At 33.6% G+C, this 14,321-nt stretch overlaps 1 protein-coding gene across 1 annotated transcript in view; it reads left to right on the top strand.

Annotated features, from left to right (window-relative positions):
- The window catches only part of Rab3-GEF (Rab3 GDP-GTP exchange factor), a 37,882-nt gene extending 24,612 nt beyond the window's left edge, over nucleotides 1–13,270 (top strand). The window contains exons 22-30 of the mRNA XM_011500041.1: nucleotides 289–429; nucleotides 516–775; nucleotides 980–1,196; nucleotides 1,654–1,926; nucleotides 2,390–2,569; nucleotides 7,123–7,131; nucleotides 11,261–11,333; nucleotides 11,630–11,676; nucleotides 12,772–13,270. Coding sequence (XP_011498343.1) covers nucleotides 289–429; nucleotides 516–775; nucleotides 980–1,196; nucleotides 1,654–1,926; nucleotides 2,390–2,569; nucleotides 7,123–7,131; nucleotides 11,261–11,333; nucleotides 11,630–11,676; nucleotides 12,772–12,963 — 1,392 coding nt within the window. The 3' untranslated portion in view covers nucleotides 12,964–13,270. The remainder of the gene's footprint in view (nucleotides 1–288; nucleotides 430–515; nucleotides 776–979; nucleotides 1,197–1,653; nucleotides 1,927–2,389; nucleotides 2,570–7,122; nucleotides 7,132–11,260; nucleotides 11,334–11,629; nucleotides 11,677–12,771) is intronic.
- The last annotated feature ends 1,051 nt before the right edge of the window (nucleotides 13,271–14,321 follow it).

The following is a 14,321-nucleotide window of genomic DNA, read 5'->3' as shown; positions in this document are numbered from 1 at the left end:
ACAACAACAACAACAACGACAACAATAATAATAATAACAATAATAATACAAATAATTATAACAAACAATAATGATAACAATAACAATATATACAAATAATGATAACGACAATAACAACGACGACGACGACGACGACGACGACGACGACGACGACGACGACAACAACACCGACAACAGCAAGGGTAGATGCCGGGGTAATGGTCGTGCGACACGACGATCACTACCACACCGCCCCATTCCTTATTGCTATCACTATCGCTATAAATGTATGTTGCATAATGAACAAAGTCGAGGAGCGGGAACGTCGGGGAGAGCAACGAGGCCTTATCGACCGACGGCGGCAGCATCACCACGAATCCCGTCTTTCGTCAAACGCACCAGGCGTCCTTTCGCAGCACCGTCTCGGACAGCGAGGTCGAGCAAAGCAGCGTAAGTACCTCGCCTCACGGCACTCACTACAACTCTCTCGTCGCGTCCTGGCGACCAGCTAATGGTCACTTTATAATCGACCGTAGTTCCCGCGACAACAAGCGAAGCAGCGGACGGTGAGCGTTTGGTCGGACAAGTTCGGTGCCGCGGGCAATGTCTTTATACCGTCGACGACGAGCCCGAGTCCCGAGACAGCGAGGACTTATCTATTCGAGGGCCTCCTCGGAAAGGAGAGATCGTCCCTCTGGGATCATATGCAGTTTTGGGAGGACGCCTTCCTCGACGCTGTATCGCAAGAGCGCGACATGATCGGGATGGATCAGGGTCCCGGCGAGATGATGGAGAGGTTTGCTCAATTTTTTTACTCTAAAACGCCACGTGTGCGCCAGCAATTGCAAGTCCCATTCATTTTCTTTAGCCCCTTGGTAGGTGGATTGCCTTTTTCTTTATTTACGAGGCAACTGAGTCCTTACCCGCATCCTGCCGAAACTCCCCTGACTCCCGCGATAATGCGAGAGTAACTGTGACAGCGTAACGATAACTTTTATAGGTACAAAGGCCTGAGTGAGAGCGAGCGGCGAAGATTGGAGCACGACGAGGACAGGCTCCTTTGCACTTTGCTGCATAATCTTACCGCGATACTGGTGATGCTGAACGTGGAGAAGAAGGACGTGAGGCAGAAAGTTCGACGCCTACTGGGGAAAAGCCATATTGGCCTTATTTATAGCCAAGAGCTCAATCAACTTCTCGATCAAATAAAAGATCTCGTAAGTTTCGTAATTCAAAGCTTTGCGCTTTTCTTACCATTTACATTGCTACTTAACATTGACATTTTCACTTTGCGCTGATGGATGTGCTCGTTCGTCTCAGATTCAGGCTCGATAAATTCTAAAAACATGTGTCTGCATAATTATGATGATTTAATACGATAAGATATATCGTGCTGGCCAACATTCGATTGTTTCTCTCTCTCTCTCTCTCTCTCTCTCTCTGTCTATCTATCTCTCGATCTATCTCTCGATCTATCTCTATGTATCTCTAATCACGGGCAAAGATTGCTAGAATGATCACGAGGCCAAGTTCGCTAATGAATCAAAGGGATCATGAAGCCCGCCTTGTCTCGATCGACTAAATTGCCTAAAATCATGGGCTTTCAGAGCCTTCTCCCGATGAAAATGACACTTGGCAATGACAATGACACTTGGCGATCGCTCTCTTCTCTAGCACGGCAACGACATCGACTTGAAACCTCTGACCTCGCGGCAGATGCACCGCCAGTCGTTCACGGTGCACTCGGGCTCGAACGCCGATGGCGATCTGCGCTTCCTGGAGGTGCGTCACGACGGGCTGGTGCTGCGCTCGGTAAACGGGGTCATCGTCGAGCGCTGGTGGTACGAGCGTCTCGTCAACATGACCTATAGTCCCCAGACGAAGGTGCTCTGCTTGTGGAGGAGGAACGGTGGACAAACTCAGCTGCACAAGTACTACACTAAGAAGGTGAGCCAACGGTCGGAAAAGCCCTCTTGGCTTTTCAAACTTTTCACCTAATTGAAGCTTCGATGCGCGAGTGCCCGAATAATTCATTAACCAAATAAGCCCCAACGAGCGATTTTGTGCATCTTTTAATCAGTTATCGTCATTGTCGTTCGATTATCATATTATCAAATTGTTGGAAATATTAAGCGAGACCATATTTGCCAAGTAGCGTGAAATAATAATTTTTGTAATGATGATTAATGATTTATTTACTAACATCGCTTTCACACCATAAGAGTACACATAATGCTCGAAATAGTAAATCAAGCATTCTCAGTCAATAAAACGAAAGATGCAAAAATTAAGCGAAACGACGTGAAAGAGCGCGCGATGGCAGGATGGGGACGCGAGGAGGGAGAGCGTTATTCGATGATTTAAGGGGCAGAAAACGTTGACGAGAAAATCCAATGTCTGTTAATTGCAGTGCAAAGATCTGTATTACTGTATAAAAGACGCGATGGAGAAGGCTGCAGCTCGCGGTCGAGGAGCTAACATGGACGTCGAGCTCGGTGGTGAGTTTCCTGTCCAAGATATGGTCACTAATCAAGGTGGCATCCTGCAGGTCTGCATGGAGGGTATCGGCCTTCTTTTTGCCAATAGCAAGGTAATGTTCGCCGACTCTTTTCTTTTATACTATGTGCACACGCACAGACATACATGCATATACGTATGTATTTATGTATGTATGTATGTATGTATGTATGTATGTATGTATGTATATGTATACATATACTTATCTATCTAACTATCTATTTATCTATTTATTTATCGATTTTTTTACCTATGAATCTATCTAATGTTTCTGTCTGTCTGTCTGGCTCTCTCTCTCTCTCTCTCTCTCTCTCTCTCTCTCTCTCTCTCTCTCTCTCTTTCTCTCTCTCGCAATCTAACTATCTGTATTTACCTATATCCCTATATATATATATATATATATATATATATATATATATATAATTATTTTTACCATAATTTTAATAAAATCCTACTTGACATGATTCTTGAATCCTGTAATGTTATGTCTCGACTATCTTTTATCTACCACAACTTTTTCATATTTTCGTTACGACTGCAGGCAGCTTTTCCGGTTCAACTTATATATACGGTATTAATTTTCATTACGTTATTATAAGATTTGCTCATAGAGAATTGTACAGTTACATCTTATCAATTACACATCAAATCATTTTTTATTTTTTTCTATATTAAAAAACAAAAACTTAACAAAACTATTGCCTTGAATATAAAAATCACAACCATAGTACCAACGGATATTTGTACAAATTATTAAGAATTCTCTATCACTTTTTATATCTTCAGTCAACTAACCTACATATTTATGTATATTTATGCTCTTTAATATTATAATATATAATATTATAATTAAAAAATATCGTTTTATCAATTACAAGTATAGGTTCATCACGAACGAGTGTTTTTTTTTCAAATAATTTAAGCTGCCCAAGTCTAGAACAATTGCTCAAAATAATTTCTTGTGTATCTCTTTCTCTTTTTATATTTATCTTATATTTACCTATTTTACATAATAATCGTTTACCGTCGTAATGGTGTTTCCCTGCATTTTATTACATATATATATATTTTATTTTATACTTTTATTTTATATATCTATTTTATGTTAAAACGCCAGTTAAGCTACGTAATTAATTGGGATTTATTAATGATTTAGTTCTCCAATCAGCAGTTTAATTTAATATATTTTTTAATTTTAGTCTTATTAATTTATTAATTTTTATTAAGAAATGATAGATTTGTATTCTAATATGTTATGATTGTATCACAACAATTTATTAATTTACTACTAATCAATCTATTATTTACAAATATATCATTTTCTTTTTATACTCTTTATGGCGAATTTTGAAATATTTTCTCAAAACCTTATTCACAATTTGTTTTATTTTTATGCGTATGCAATGAGGAAATTCAGCTTTACCGCTATAGTTTTTAACTTTTTAGAAAATTCTCTTTCCTAAGTATGCACCAACTTAAGGTATACGCTTATTATATTATATATATATATATATATATATATATATATATATATATATATAATATAATAAGCGTATACCTTAAGTTGGTGCATACTTAGGAAAGAGAATTTTCTTAAATAGAATACTATATAATACATTTATGAGAATTTTTGTGTAAAACAATATTTTTGTATGTGATTTTTACATGTATATATATATATATATGTATATATATATATATATATGTGTGTGTGTGTGTGTATTTAGGAATACATTAATATATAAAATAAAAGCTTTTGGGACAAGAATAAGTCTAATTATTCTCTTTTTAATTATGAATATAATTTACATTCATTTTTCAAAACTTCTTCTTTAATATTTCGTTCCACGTTTATTACTTTAATTATCGAATTTTTGCTCTATATTTTTCTTTCGTTTTAATTGCATTGATGCAAGGACCACTCAATATTATCTTCCATCGCTAACCACCATGAACTGCTTAATTATGTATATGTACGTACTTTATATCAGTTTTATGTAATGACTCTTCGAAGTGTATTAACGAGAACTAAAACACAACGATATTTGTCTTTAAATTAGACATCTAGATTCTTTGGAAGGAATAATAAATTATTAAATGTACTCAAAGCACACGATTTATAAAATATTTATATGGCTTAGTAAGTCAGCACCCGAATATTATTAGATATTTTGTTTAACATTACATCATTGTCAAATATCATTATAACCAAGTCAAATTTCACTCGACGAAGCATGAATAATTTGTAATATTAAAATTCATTGTCATTTTCTTAAATCTTAACTTTATGATTAAAGATAATACTATTGAGGTTTAAAACTTTTTTTTACATCGAAGACAATTTAGATTATCCTATTTTATATTATTGTCGAATAAATTACATTGATATAAGTCTGCAAATCGTTATAAATTTTTGTGTATTATCGAGTGATGGCAATTAAAAATTGTTACATATTTTTAATTTTGTTAAACTTTGATAATAGAAACTTATTAGAGTTTAGATATCTTTATTTTCTCTTATGCTTTATATAATATAAATATTATTATATAATATTATTATAATCTAACATTATTCATGAAATATTCAGAACTAAGTTTCTTTACTTATCGATTGTCAGACTAACAAAGTAAAAACGATATCATTGTATTCGGATTGAATAATAATAATAATAGTCTTCGTTGCTCAGAATAAATCAATTTAACAGTAGTCGTTCCTATTGAAATTATATGACATTTTAACAAAGATCAAGTCGAATAAAATCAATTTGCTAATGACAATAGTAAATACTTCGAAAAGTCTTTTTTCCATGCATATTAAGATCCTATTTCTTTTTTTGTTTTTTTTTTTTTTTTTAAATTAATTTCTCCTTTTTGACCTCGGTAACAACATTAAACACCGATTTTTTTTATTGATTACATTCCGTTTTTTGAGCATTTTTCAATGTCTTTATGCATGGAGCTCGATGTGCAGCTACAGTCACTTTTATCTGTTTTATATATTTTACATTATAATATATTATTATATACATTGTGCATCACATTAATCGAATTTTCATACATATTCATGTATATAGATATACCGAATCGACATACATTACAAGATATATACTTACGTATATATATACGTATGTATGTATGTACGTATGTATGTATGTATGTATGTATGTACGTATGTATGTATGTATGTATGCAGATATCTTGAAGGACGTGTTTTATTCATTATACAACGTGATGTATTTATATAAAGGCGATACATTTCTTTATAATTCAGTGTATTTTTAAATCAATTTTTCAGAAATCAATTTTAGAATGACGAAAAGTCCTCAGGCACTAATTTTTATATACTATCGATGATTGGAATTTATAATTTTTTCGCTCCTGTTTTTCTATTTTCTAATAATCTATCTCTTTTTCTCATTACTATTGTTTTACATATCATTATATATATTTATTTTATACACGATAATTCATTTTTAAATATACTGTAATACACATGAATATAATGTCTGTATTCTGAAATCTTATATATTGAATGCTGGATGCGATAAATTTCTTTTTATCATGGTCATATACGAGGAAAGTTTATTAGCTAGACATTATCTAATAAAGCTAAACATTATCGTGAATTTTATGATAAATACATAAATTTGTATCTTAAATTGATATCAGGAAAATTATTGATAACACAGCTCACTAACACCTTATGCAACACGAAAACATTCACTTTTTTTTTAATATGCACCCTAGAAACGAAGATAAAAATTAATTTTTTCTATAAAAAATGAGTATATGTTTGGTCAATAGGCTTTTCTCTTGGCTTGGGGAACTTTTGAGATGGTCCTTGAACAATGAATAAATAACCAACGTAATTGCTATTCGCGCTTTAATTCGAGCAAAACTCGCGATTTTCTTCTATGTAATATGAAAGTTATTTATCCATAAAGATACAAATCACAGTGGATCGGATTCTATATTTGGCATTTTTTCACGTAAGATGATCAATTTTTGTAATAGTTGTATAAGGAAAAAAAAATTAAACCTTTCGAATAATCTTTTATAAGATTTACAGTGAATTTAATCGGTTATCGATTATTAAAAGCCACTGAAATAATTATTTTTAATAATCGATAATTAATTGTTAGAATCCGTAGTCCTGTATTTAAAAACCATTTTTTCGATATTAGCAATAGCAATAAAATTAAACACAATGAAAATTAAAACTATTAAAAGTTTATACAACAGAATCTTGCCACGTATTTATTTCTTTTTATCAATATTTTTGTTGCCTTCAATTCTTTCTTTTGATCCTACCATTTAAATCTGTCGATCTCTCTCTCTCTCTCTCTCTCTCTCTCTCTCTCTCTCTCTCTCTCTCTCTCTCTATCTATCTATCTATCTATCTATCTATCTCTATCTATCTATATATTTTCTTTCTCTCCTCCCTCTCTTTCTGTTTATTCCTATCTTATGTTCTTGTTTTAATGTAAAATATGGTATATTATTGAGCCGTTTCTTTATCGTGATTACTAACTGGTTGGTGGATTTAATTTGAAATCTTCTTTTTTCTGTTTTCTTGACCCGTCCGTGCGTCGGATCATTTGCCCTTGGCTGTGTATGGGCAAGCAGGATTTCGAGGTACTATTAAAAATCTACTTTTTTTAATTGACACACGCTATTATATACCTTTGTATTACTTTTCTAAGTACAGAAAACTATTACTATGGTTGTTAGTTATTACATTGATTATATAATCACAACAACATAATTTAATTAAAAATTTTTATTTGTATTTATTGATTTTGTCGACGTTATTAATGAACGTTTATTATTAATTTATTCTATAATACTAATAATCATGTAATTTATTAGTATTGTACTTATTTCGGAAGTGCTTCTGTTCTTTATTTAAAACTGTTTTTTTTTCTTTTTTCTATCGTTTATTTACTTACATACGTTTGTGTGTATGTAAATTTTATTTACACACATACATATGGATATACACAAACACACGTATACACAGACACATAGTGAACTAACGTTTGCTTTTGAAATTTACTTGAGAAATGAAAATCGTGATTTAGAGAAATTTCAATGCACATAGTCCAATTATAGCATATGTAATTACAGTTTTGAACAATTATTATATTTAAGTATAAATTAGGAAAATTTGAAATAGATTTAAATATAGTAAAATCTAAAACTCAATTTATTAACAACAATCGATTTTCCTTTACTCACAAACAGGCATAGACAAAGAAGTGTTTCTCGAAGATTAAATAATTGCTTTTCTTTCAATATTTATTGGCGCTCGAACAAACTTATATTCAAAGGGAATTTAATAATTATTAAAAAGAAAAAACAAACACAAAACAAAAATGTAAAAGATACTTATTTTGTCTACATCTGTAATTAATAAATAATAACAATTAACATGCATAGTTTTATTTTGCATTTTATAGTATACACTTGATATTAATAAAAAAAAATAGAATATTACATTGTTATTACACGAAACGAAAACATATTCCTAATAAAATGGATTGGCTTTTTTTGTTCTTCTTTGAAACATGTTTCACACGTCTATATAATGTTAGTTATTTATTATATATACGTCAGTATTTTTATATTACTATACATAGACCGAAAAATTGCATCGAAATTAGTTGATCTGTTCTGTCCACATAATTGTATTTATCGTACCATATAATGATTTGTGTTAGTTGTAATATAAATGTTATATTCAATTTGTCGTTTAGCCAACTCTCATATCAGCAACATCCCAGCCACATTAAATAATCGGCTTAAAAAGTAGTGCACGTATTCGGGGGAAAAAAAAAGAGAAAAAAAAATTCACGAGAGGAAAGTGTTTAAATATGGCTGGTATTGGAGGAGGCAAAGTGACTTGTTAGAAAGGCTGTACTTACGTGCATAAAAAAAAATTAAATAAAAGTATAAAGTATCTTTTGGTCGCTCTAAGCTTAAATCTATACTTTATATAAATCTGATAATAAAACATAAGTTAACTAGCATTCGTTTTATTTGCTCTTTCTTTTATTATATAACTCTAGCGTATTTCTAAATGCGACTGTAGATGATTAATGCAACTTTTTTTCTGACCTCTGCCCCACCACCACCACCACCACCACCACCACCACCACCACCACCACCACCACCACCACCACCACCATCATCATCATCATCATCGTCATCATCATCATAATCATCATCATAATCATCATCATAATCATCATAATCATCATCATCATCATCATCATTATTATTATTATTTTTAAAATGCTAGAATACAAATAATGTAGCTATAGAGTTTAATATCAATTATTTTTAGCGCTTCATACACTAATTATCTGGACCATCATTACGTATATATGAATAGAAAATCACTCTCGTTTTATATTAGGCTAAGTTTTTTATTTTTTCAAATCTTTTTCTTTCTTCCCTTCTTTCTTTTCCTCAATCTGTCTCTTTGTTTTCATTCTCTTCTACTGTACACACCTATCAAGTACATATTAACAATCGAAGAAACAACCGAATTGGCGTTTTTCAATGAAATTATTAATGGATAATAATTTACTGTTTATATCCTACGGGATTGTAATAATATGTGCGCATAGTTTGTCGACAGTTGGCTTTAACAATACCAATATAATCTTTACATTTCACACTATGAAGCTTGCTATATAAACCACTTTATGAGTATTATTTTTACCCTGCAGAATGGTATGTTATATTAAAATGTATGAATTTCAGAATAATTAAAATACATTAGTCTTTACATATGAACGATAAAATTATTACAAAATTTATACCAAGGACAGTTCACGATACTCACCATAATGATCAATATTAATTATTGATGTCGACTATACTCATAACCGCTTCAAATTCTTAATACGCCCATTGAAATCCAAAATACATAGAAGAAATGAATATGCATGAGACAGCAAATGCTTTCGATTCCTGCTACTTAGTTACTTAGCGCTTTTAATGAAAAACATTGAATGAATTATTGTTTGGTTTCGAAAAATCAAAAAAAAAAAAAAATGGAATACGTATTTCAAAGAATGAAGGACATATTAAAATAGAAAAAAAACATTATTAAAAAAAAAAAAAAAAAAAAAAAAAAAAAAGTCACACACAGACTTATTTTATATTTGGAAAATATAATGTTTATTTAGATATACTTATTTTGTATTAATACAATCTTATTGGTATTTGATTTAGTCGAAAAGCTTTCGTTTTTATGTTAGGAAAAAGTAATTTAAGCATATAGTTCTAGTTGAGCTAAAATATTTACAAAAAAAGGCATTGAGTAACAAAGAGGATAAGGCAGTTATTAAAATTCCCGACAAATAACTACAATAATTAAAAGGGCATTGCACTTGTGCTTATCACTGCACAAAAATCACGATGAAGCGAAGGAGTCATTGCTTCTCACACACGACAATTCTTCCTCAATCCCAAATATTCAATTATCCAATTATTATTCATTTTCGAATGCTGCATTCGATATCCAGCACCTGATGCACCGCTAATTGATTCCCCCCTCCCCCCCCCCCCTTTCGCCCCCCCCCCCCCCCCCCCCTTTCGCTCTCTCTCTCTCTCACTTCACCCACTATCCACCCCCTAACCCCATAGTAAACCCTAATCACTAACCCAACCCCAACTCCTTGCATAATCGCAAATTCTCGATTGGATGAACTTGTTACGGTTGCACATTGATAGCCACTGATGCGTCTACACACGGTTAGCTAAAAACACGATCGACACCACATTGTAAGATGAATTAGGCCATCTCCAGAGTTGCCTGCTCGTCTGAAGTTGCTTCGCAAATTTCGCGTCCTGTTTTTGTTGTAATTGCAAAATACCCCGTCACCCCGTCTTGCCAATAATTCGCTATAATTCGGCATCTCATTAACGATGCCGACGACATCCTATCCATTCACGACAGTCCGATTGGGACAATTGACCCGACTCCAATCGGTCTTGCGCGACTGTTCCTTCCTCGCTGCACGTTCCTGCATGCATCGTGGGAAGATATTTAAGCAGAGAAGAAGCCTTTGATCCTGGCAGGCGGGATGTCATTGCGAGCTCGTGCAAGTAATAAGTGTCCAAATAAGAAACAACTTGGTTTTGGATACATATCGCTCATACGGCTTGTTTTTAATGTGATTTTAATAGTTCCTTTTGGCACTCGTTGGCCCAAGATTTGCGAGGCATATGAGGAAAAGAGTATACTTATGTTAATAAGCACGTGGGCTGCAATAAAATATTTGTCAATGGATTGTTTTTTATTGTTTTGTTTTGTTTTAATTTTTTATTTTTATTTGGACAATGCGAGCCATGCGGAGAATGCAGTTGTTTAATATCAGTTGAAAGGTGATGGCATGTCAAGGAGTTGGTTGGCATGGCGCTTGCTAAGTGTTTGTTCAATGTTTGTTTGTGAATGCACCACGTGAGCGTGGCCCAATAAGCTTTCAATATGAGCTTTAGTTGGATGAGCTACAGTGTGAAATTAACCGACACCTTAAATCTAATGGCCGATCCTTTGTCTAGTGGTATGAAATATCGCTTTATCGGGGCGCGGCCTACACGCACGCGTAACGAGCCCACGAATTTATAGATATATTTATTACGTTGTAGTTTGCGTGTGTATTTGCACGTACCGCTTAAGAGTAATTGGTAACTGGGCGTAGAAAGCTTGCTATTCCCCCATACGACTAATTATTGTCAATATTCTTTTCAGTTTTTTGTAAGACTCGAGCATATCCGCAAGTGCTTTACTCAGAAGGGTACGATCTTCGTTTTGGAAGAATTCAGTGAGTTTTGCACAAGTTTTGTATTGGTAAATCGGAGCTAATTTGTAGTTCGTAATGAGCGTATGAAAGTGAAGTTAATTTTTCTTTGGCATGACTCTGCAATTCAAAAAAATATTATAGAAATGAAAATTCGGATTAGAAAAAAAAGTAGAAGAAAGAAATAATAAAGAATATTAAAAATACTTGCTGAATTGCTACAAAAGCTGACGCTACGCGTGATGTTGCAAAAATTACGTTTGAATTTTCACGGGAAATACGAGAAAAATTTAACCGTTCTTTTTTTACTCTTCTTTCAGATCCTAAGTCTAGACAAATAATTCAACGTAAATATAAGTCTCAAATGGTAAGTAAGCAATCTTTTCTTTCATTACTATTTATTATTTATTTATTTATTTTTTTTTAATTTTTTATTTTCTTATTTGTTCAAGTATTACGTTTAAAGTAGTAATGAATAACATTTGTTGTTGTTTGTTGTTGGCACAACATCCTACAATCAATATACACTAGTATTTATCCTTAAAATTGTGTCGATTAAAGTTCGACTTGACGAGTAACACAGTCCAAAGTCCAAAGGAAAACAACACTTTGATTTTTGTCGCACGAAACAGGCCAGCGAAGCAGTTCATTGCATGCACAGAATCTTCTCGGTCGCATTAACCATGCAACTCTCAGTGGACACTCACCTTGTAGAACGGTCCGATAGCAAAAGTACTGCATGACGTCACACTAATCCTATCCTTTACTTTTGCCCCGTCGCGCAGTGTAAGTCTCTCTCTCTCTCTCTCTCTCTCTCTCTCTCTCTCTCTCTCTCTCTCTCTCTCTCTCTGTCATTATACATTTTTATTTCCATCGTTTTTTCGTATTTCATGGCTTGCGTTTTGCGTTTCCTACATGTTTACAGAACAAACCTTTTTTTTTTTTAAATAGCGTTTTGTAGTGTATGTTAGATTTCTATACAACATGTTTAGTCTAATATCATGCACAGGACTTCGGTTTATTTTCGCATCATCAAGCGGTTATTGTAAGATAATTGTAATGATAAAGAAAATTCGTATAATTAACGCCAAGCATCTTGTTTGATATTATTGATTCGTAAAATTAAGCTAATCGTCGATTAGAATTATTTATTTTGTTCGTTCAAACATAAGATTAGATCGGTTCTTATTCTTAAATTTGCAAGGACATTATTAACTCGTACACAAGGTATCGGCGTTCAATAATCTCAACTGTTGGTTCGGATAATAATAAATCGTGAGTAAAGACGCGTAGATAAAATCGTCATGCGTGTTGAAAATCCTGAAAATCGTAAATTGAAATAAATACGAAACAATACTTCGTATAGATTCTTCATCGCCGGGTGATGCATAATCGGGCGCGCAATAATCATTAAAAAAGAAGGTGAAGCAAACTTTGCCAATGGAGTGAACGATATTTCCAGGCGGATCAAATCTGCTACTCCGTACTGTGCTTATTCTCGTACGTGGCGACGGGCAACGATCAACCCAAGCATCATCTGGTACAGCAGCACCAGCAGCACTCGATGAGCCCGCGCACCTCGAATGTCGGCCTGTCCAGTCAACAGCCGCTCCGTCGAGGCTCCCAGGTCGAGCCTCTACCAAAGCATCGCTGACACAGAGGCAGACACTCTCTACCCTTCGTGCACAGCTACGAAAGCTGTGCGCCCTACGCTTGCTTACCCTGGGTCTGAGCCATCAAACCCGTGGCTTGCGTGCACTTCGTGTCGTACATCCTTGTAATCTTGTCCTCTCGTTCCCAGGCATGCAACGCATTTGTTTAGACGTATGCACGTGACCATTATCGTCCACCTCTTCCTTACTCACCTCCCTATCAAATCCATAAACTGGTCGACGCGTTAATATTTATCGGCTATTCTGGAATCCAGGATAAAGTGAGCTTCGAAGGTGAAATTTGTTGGAAATTTATGCATATCCTTCGTTTTTTTTTTTGTGTTATTTTCTAATAAGACCATATTTATTATCGCATGCATATATATATATATATATATATATATATATGTGTGTGTGTGTGTGTGTGTGTGTGTGTGTGTGTGTGTGTGTATATATATATATATATATGTATATATACATCGTTACGTACAGAAGTTAAATACTCTTGTGCTGAGTTATTGGCTGTGCTAGGAAAAGCAACCAAGTTATCTCTAATGTAGGCAAGGATGCAACAGAGATACACAGAAGATCACAAAAGCTTGAAATAATTCATTTATGCACGAGTTGGATTAGACTTGCTGATGGTCCGTCTTCTACTAATTGCTTCCTTGTGGCCGCTGATTAAATGCCTGCGCCAGCGAGCCACTGGATGATATTTAATTGCAAGACAGTGTTTACACATTATCTAATCAGTTTAGCGTTATGATTGTTATTCAATTTCGTAGCACGTAAAAATTTGACCGGTATACGTGAATATACATACATACACGTGTGTGTGCGTGTGTGTGCGCGCGTGTGTGCGCGCGTGTGTGTGCCTGTCTGTCTGTCTCTCTCTCTCTCTCTCTCTCTCTCTGTGTGTGCGCGCGCGTGTGTGTATGTGTGTATTGTACTATATAATATTAAGTATTTTTTCATTTACATTGATTTTAAGTAAAATACTAAATCTTATGATGAAATCAATCGGCATTACATTCTTTATTTTTCAACTTTTGATCTCGCTCTTTTCCTCTTATTAGTTATAAACTCTTAGTTTGGTTTAATTATTATTATTATTGATTTTTAATTGATTTTTATAGTGTCAAAGACTACAATTACTACGTAAGAGAATAATTTAAAAATACAGTGTTATAATTCAGGGAAATATTTATATAAAAATTTACTTGAAATTATTGAAAAAATTTATTAATATTTCATCCAAAAGTATATGTAAAAGTGTATGAATATTTTATTACATCATTCGTGTAATAAATTATTACTTTATAACATCATCAATTATTTGTACAATTTAAAAAGTAACGGA

The sequence above is a fragment of the Ceratosolen solmsi genome, unplaced genomic scaffold (assembly GCF_000503995.2).
Source record: "Ceratosolen solmsi marchali unplaced genomic scaffold, CerSol_1.0 scaffold41, whole genome shotgun sequence".
In the NCBI taxonomy this organism is placed as follows: Eukaryota; Metazoa; Arthropoda; class Insecta; order Hymenoptera; family Agaonidae; genus Ceratosolen; species Ceratosolen solmsi.
The sequence above is the reverse complement of the archived record's forward strand: the minus strand, read 5'-3'. Positions and strand labels throughout refer to the sequence as shown.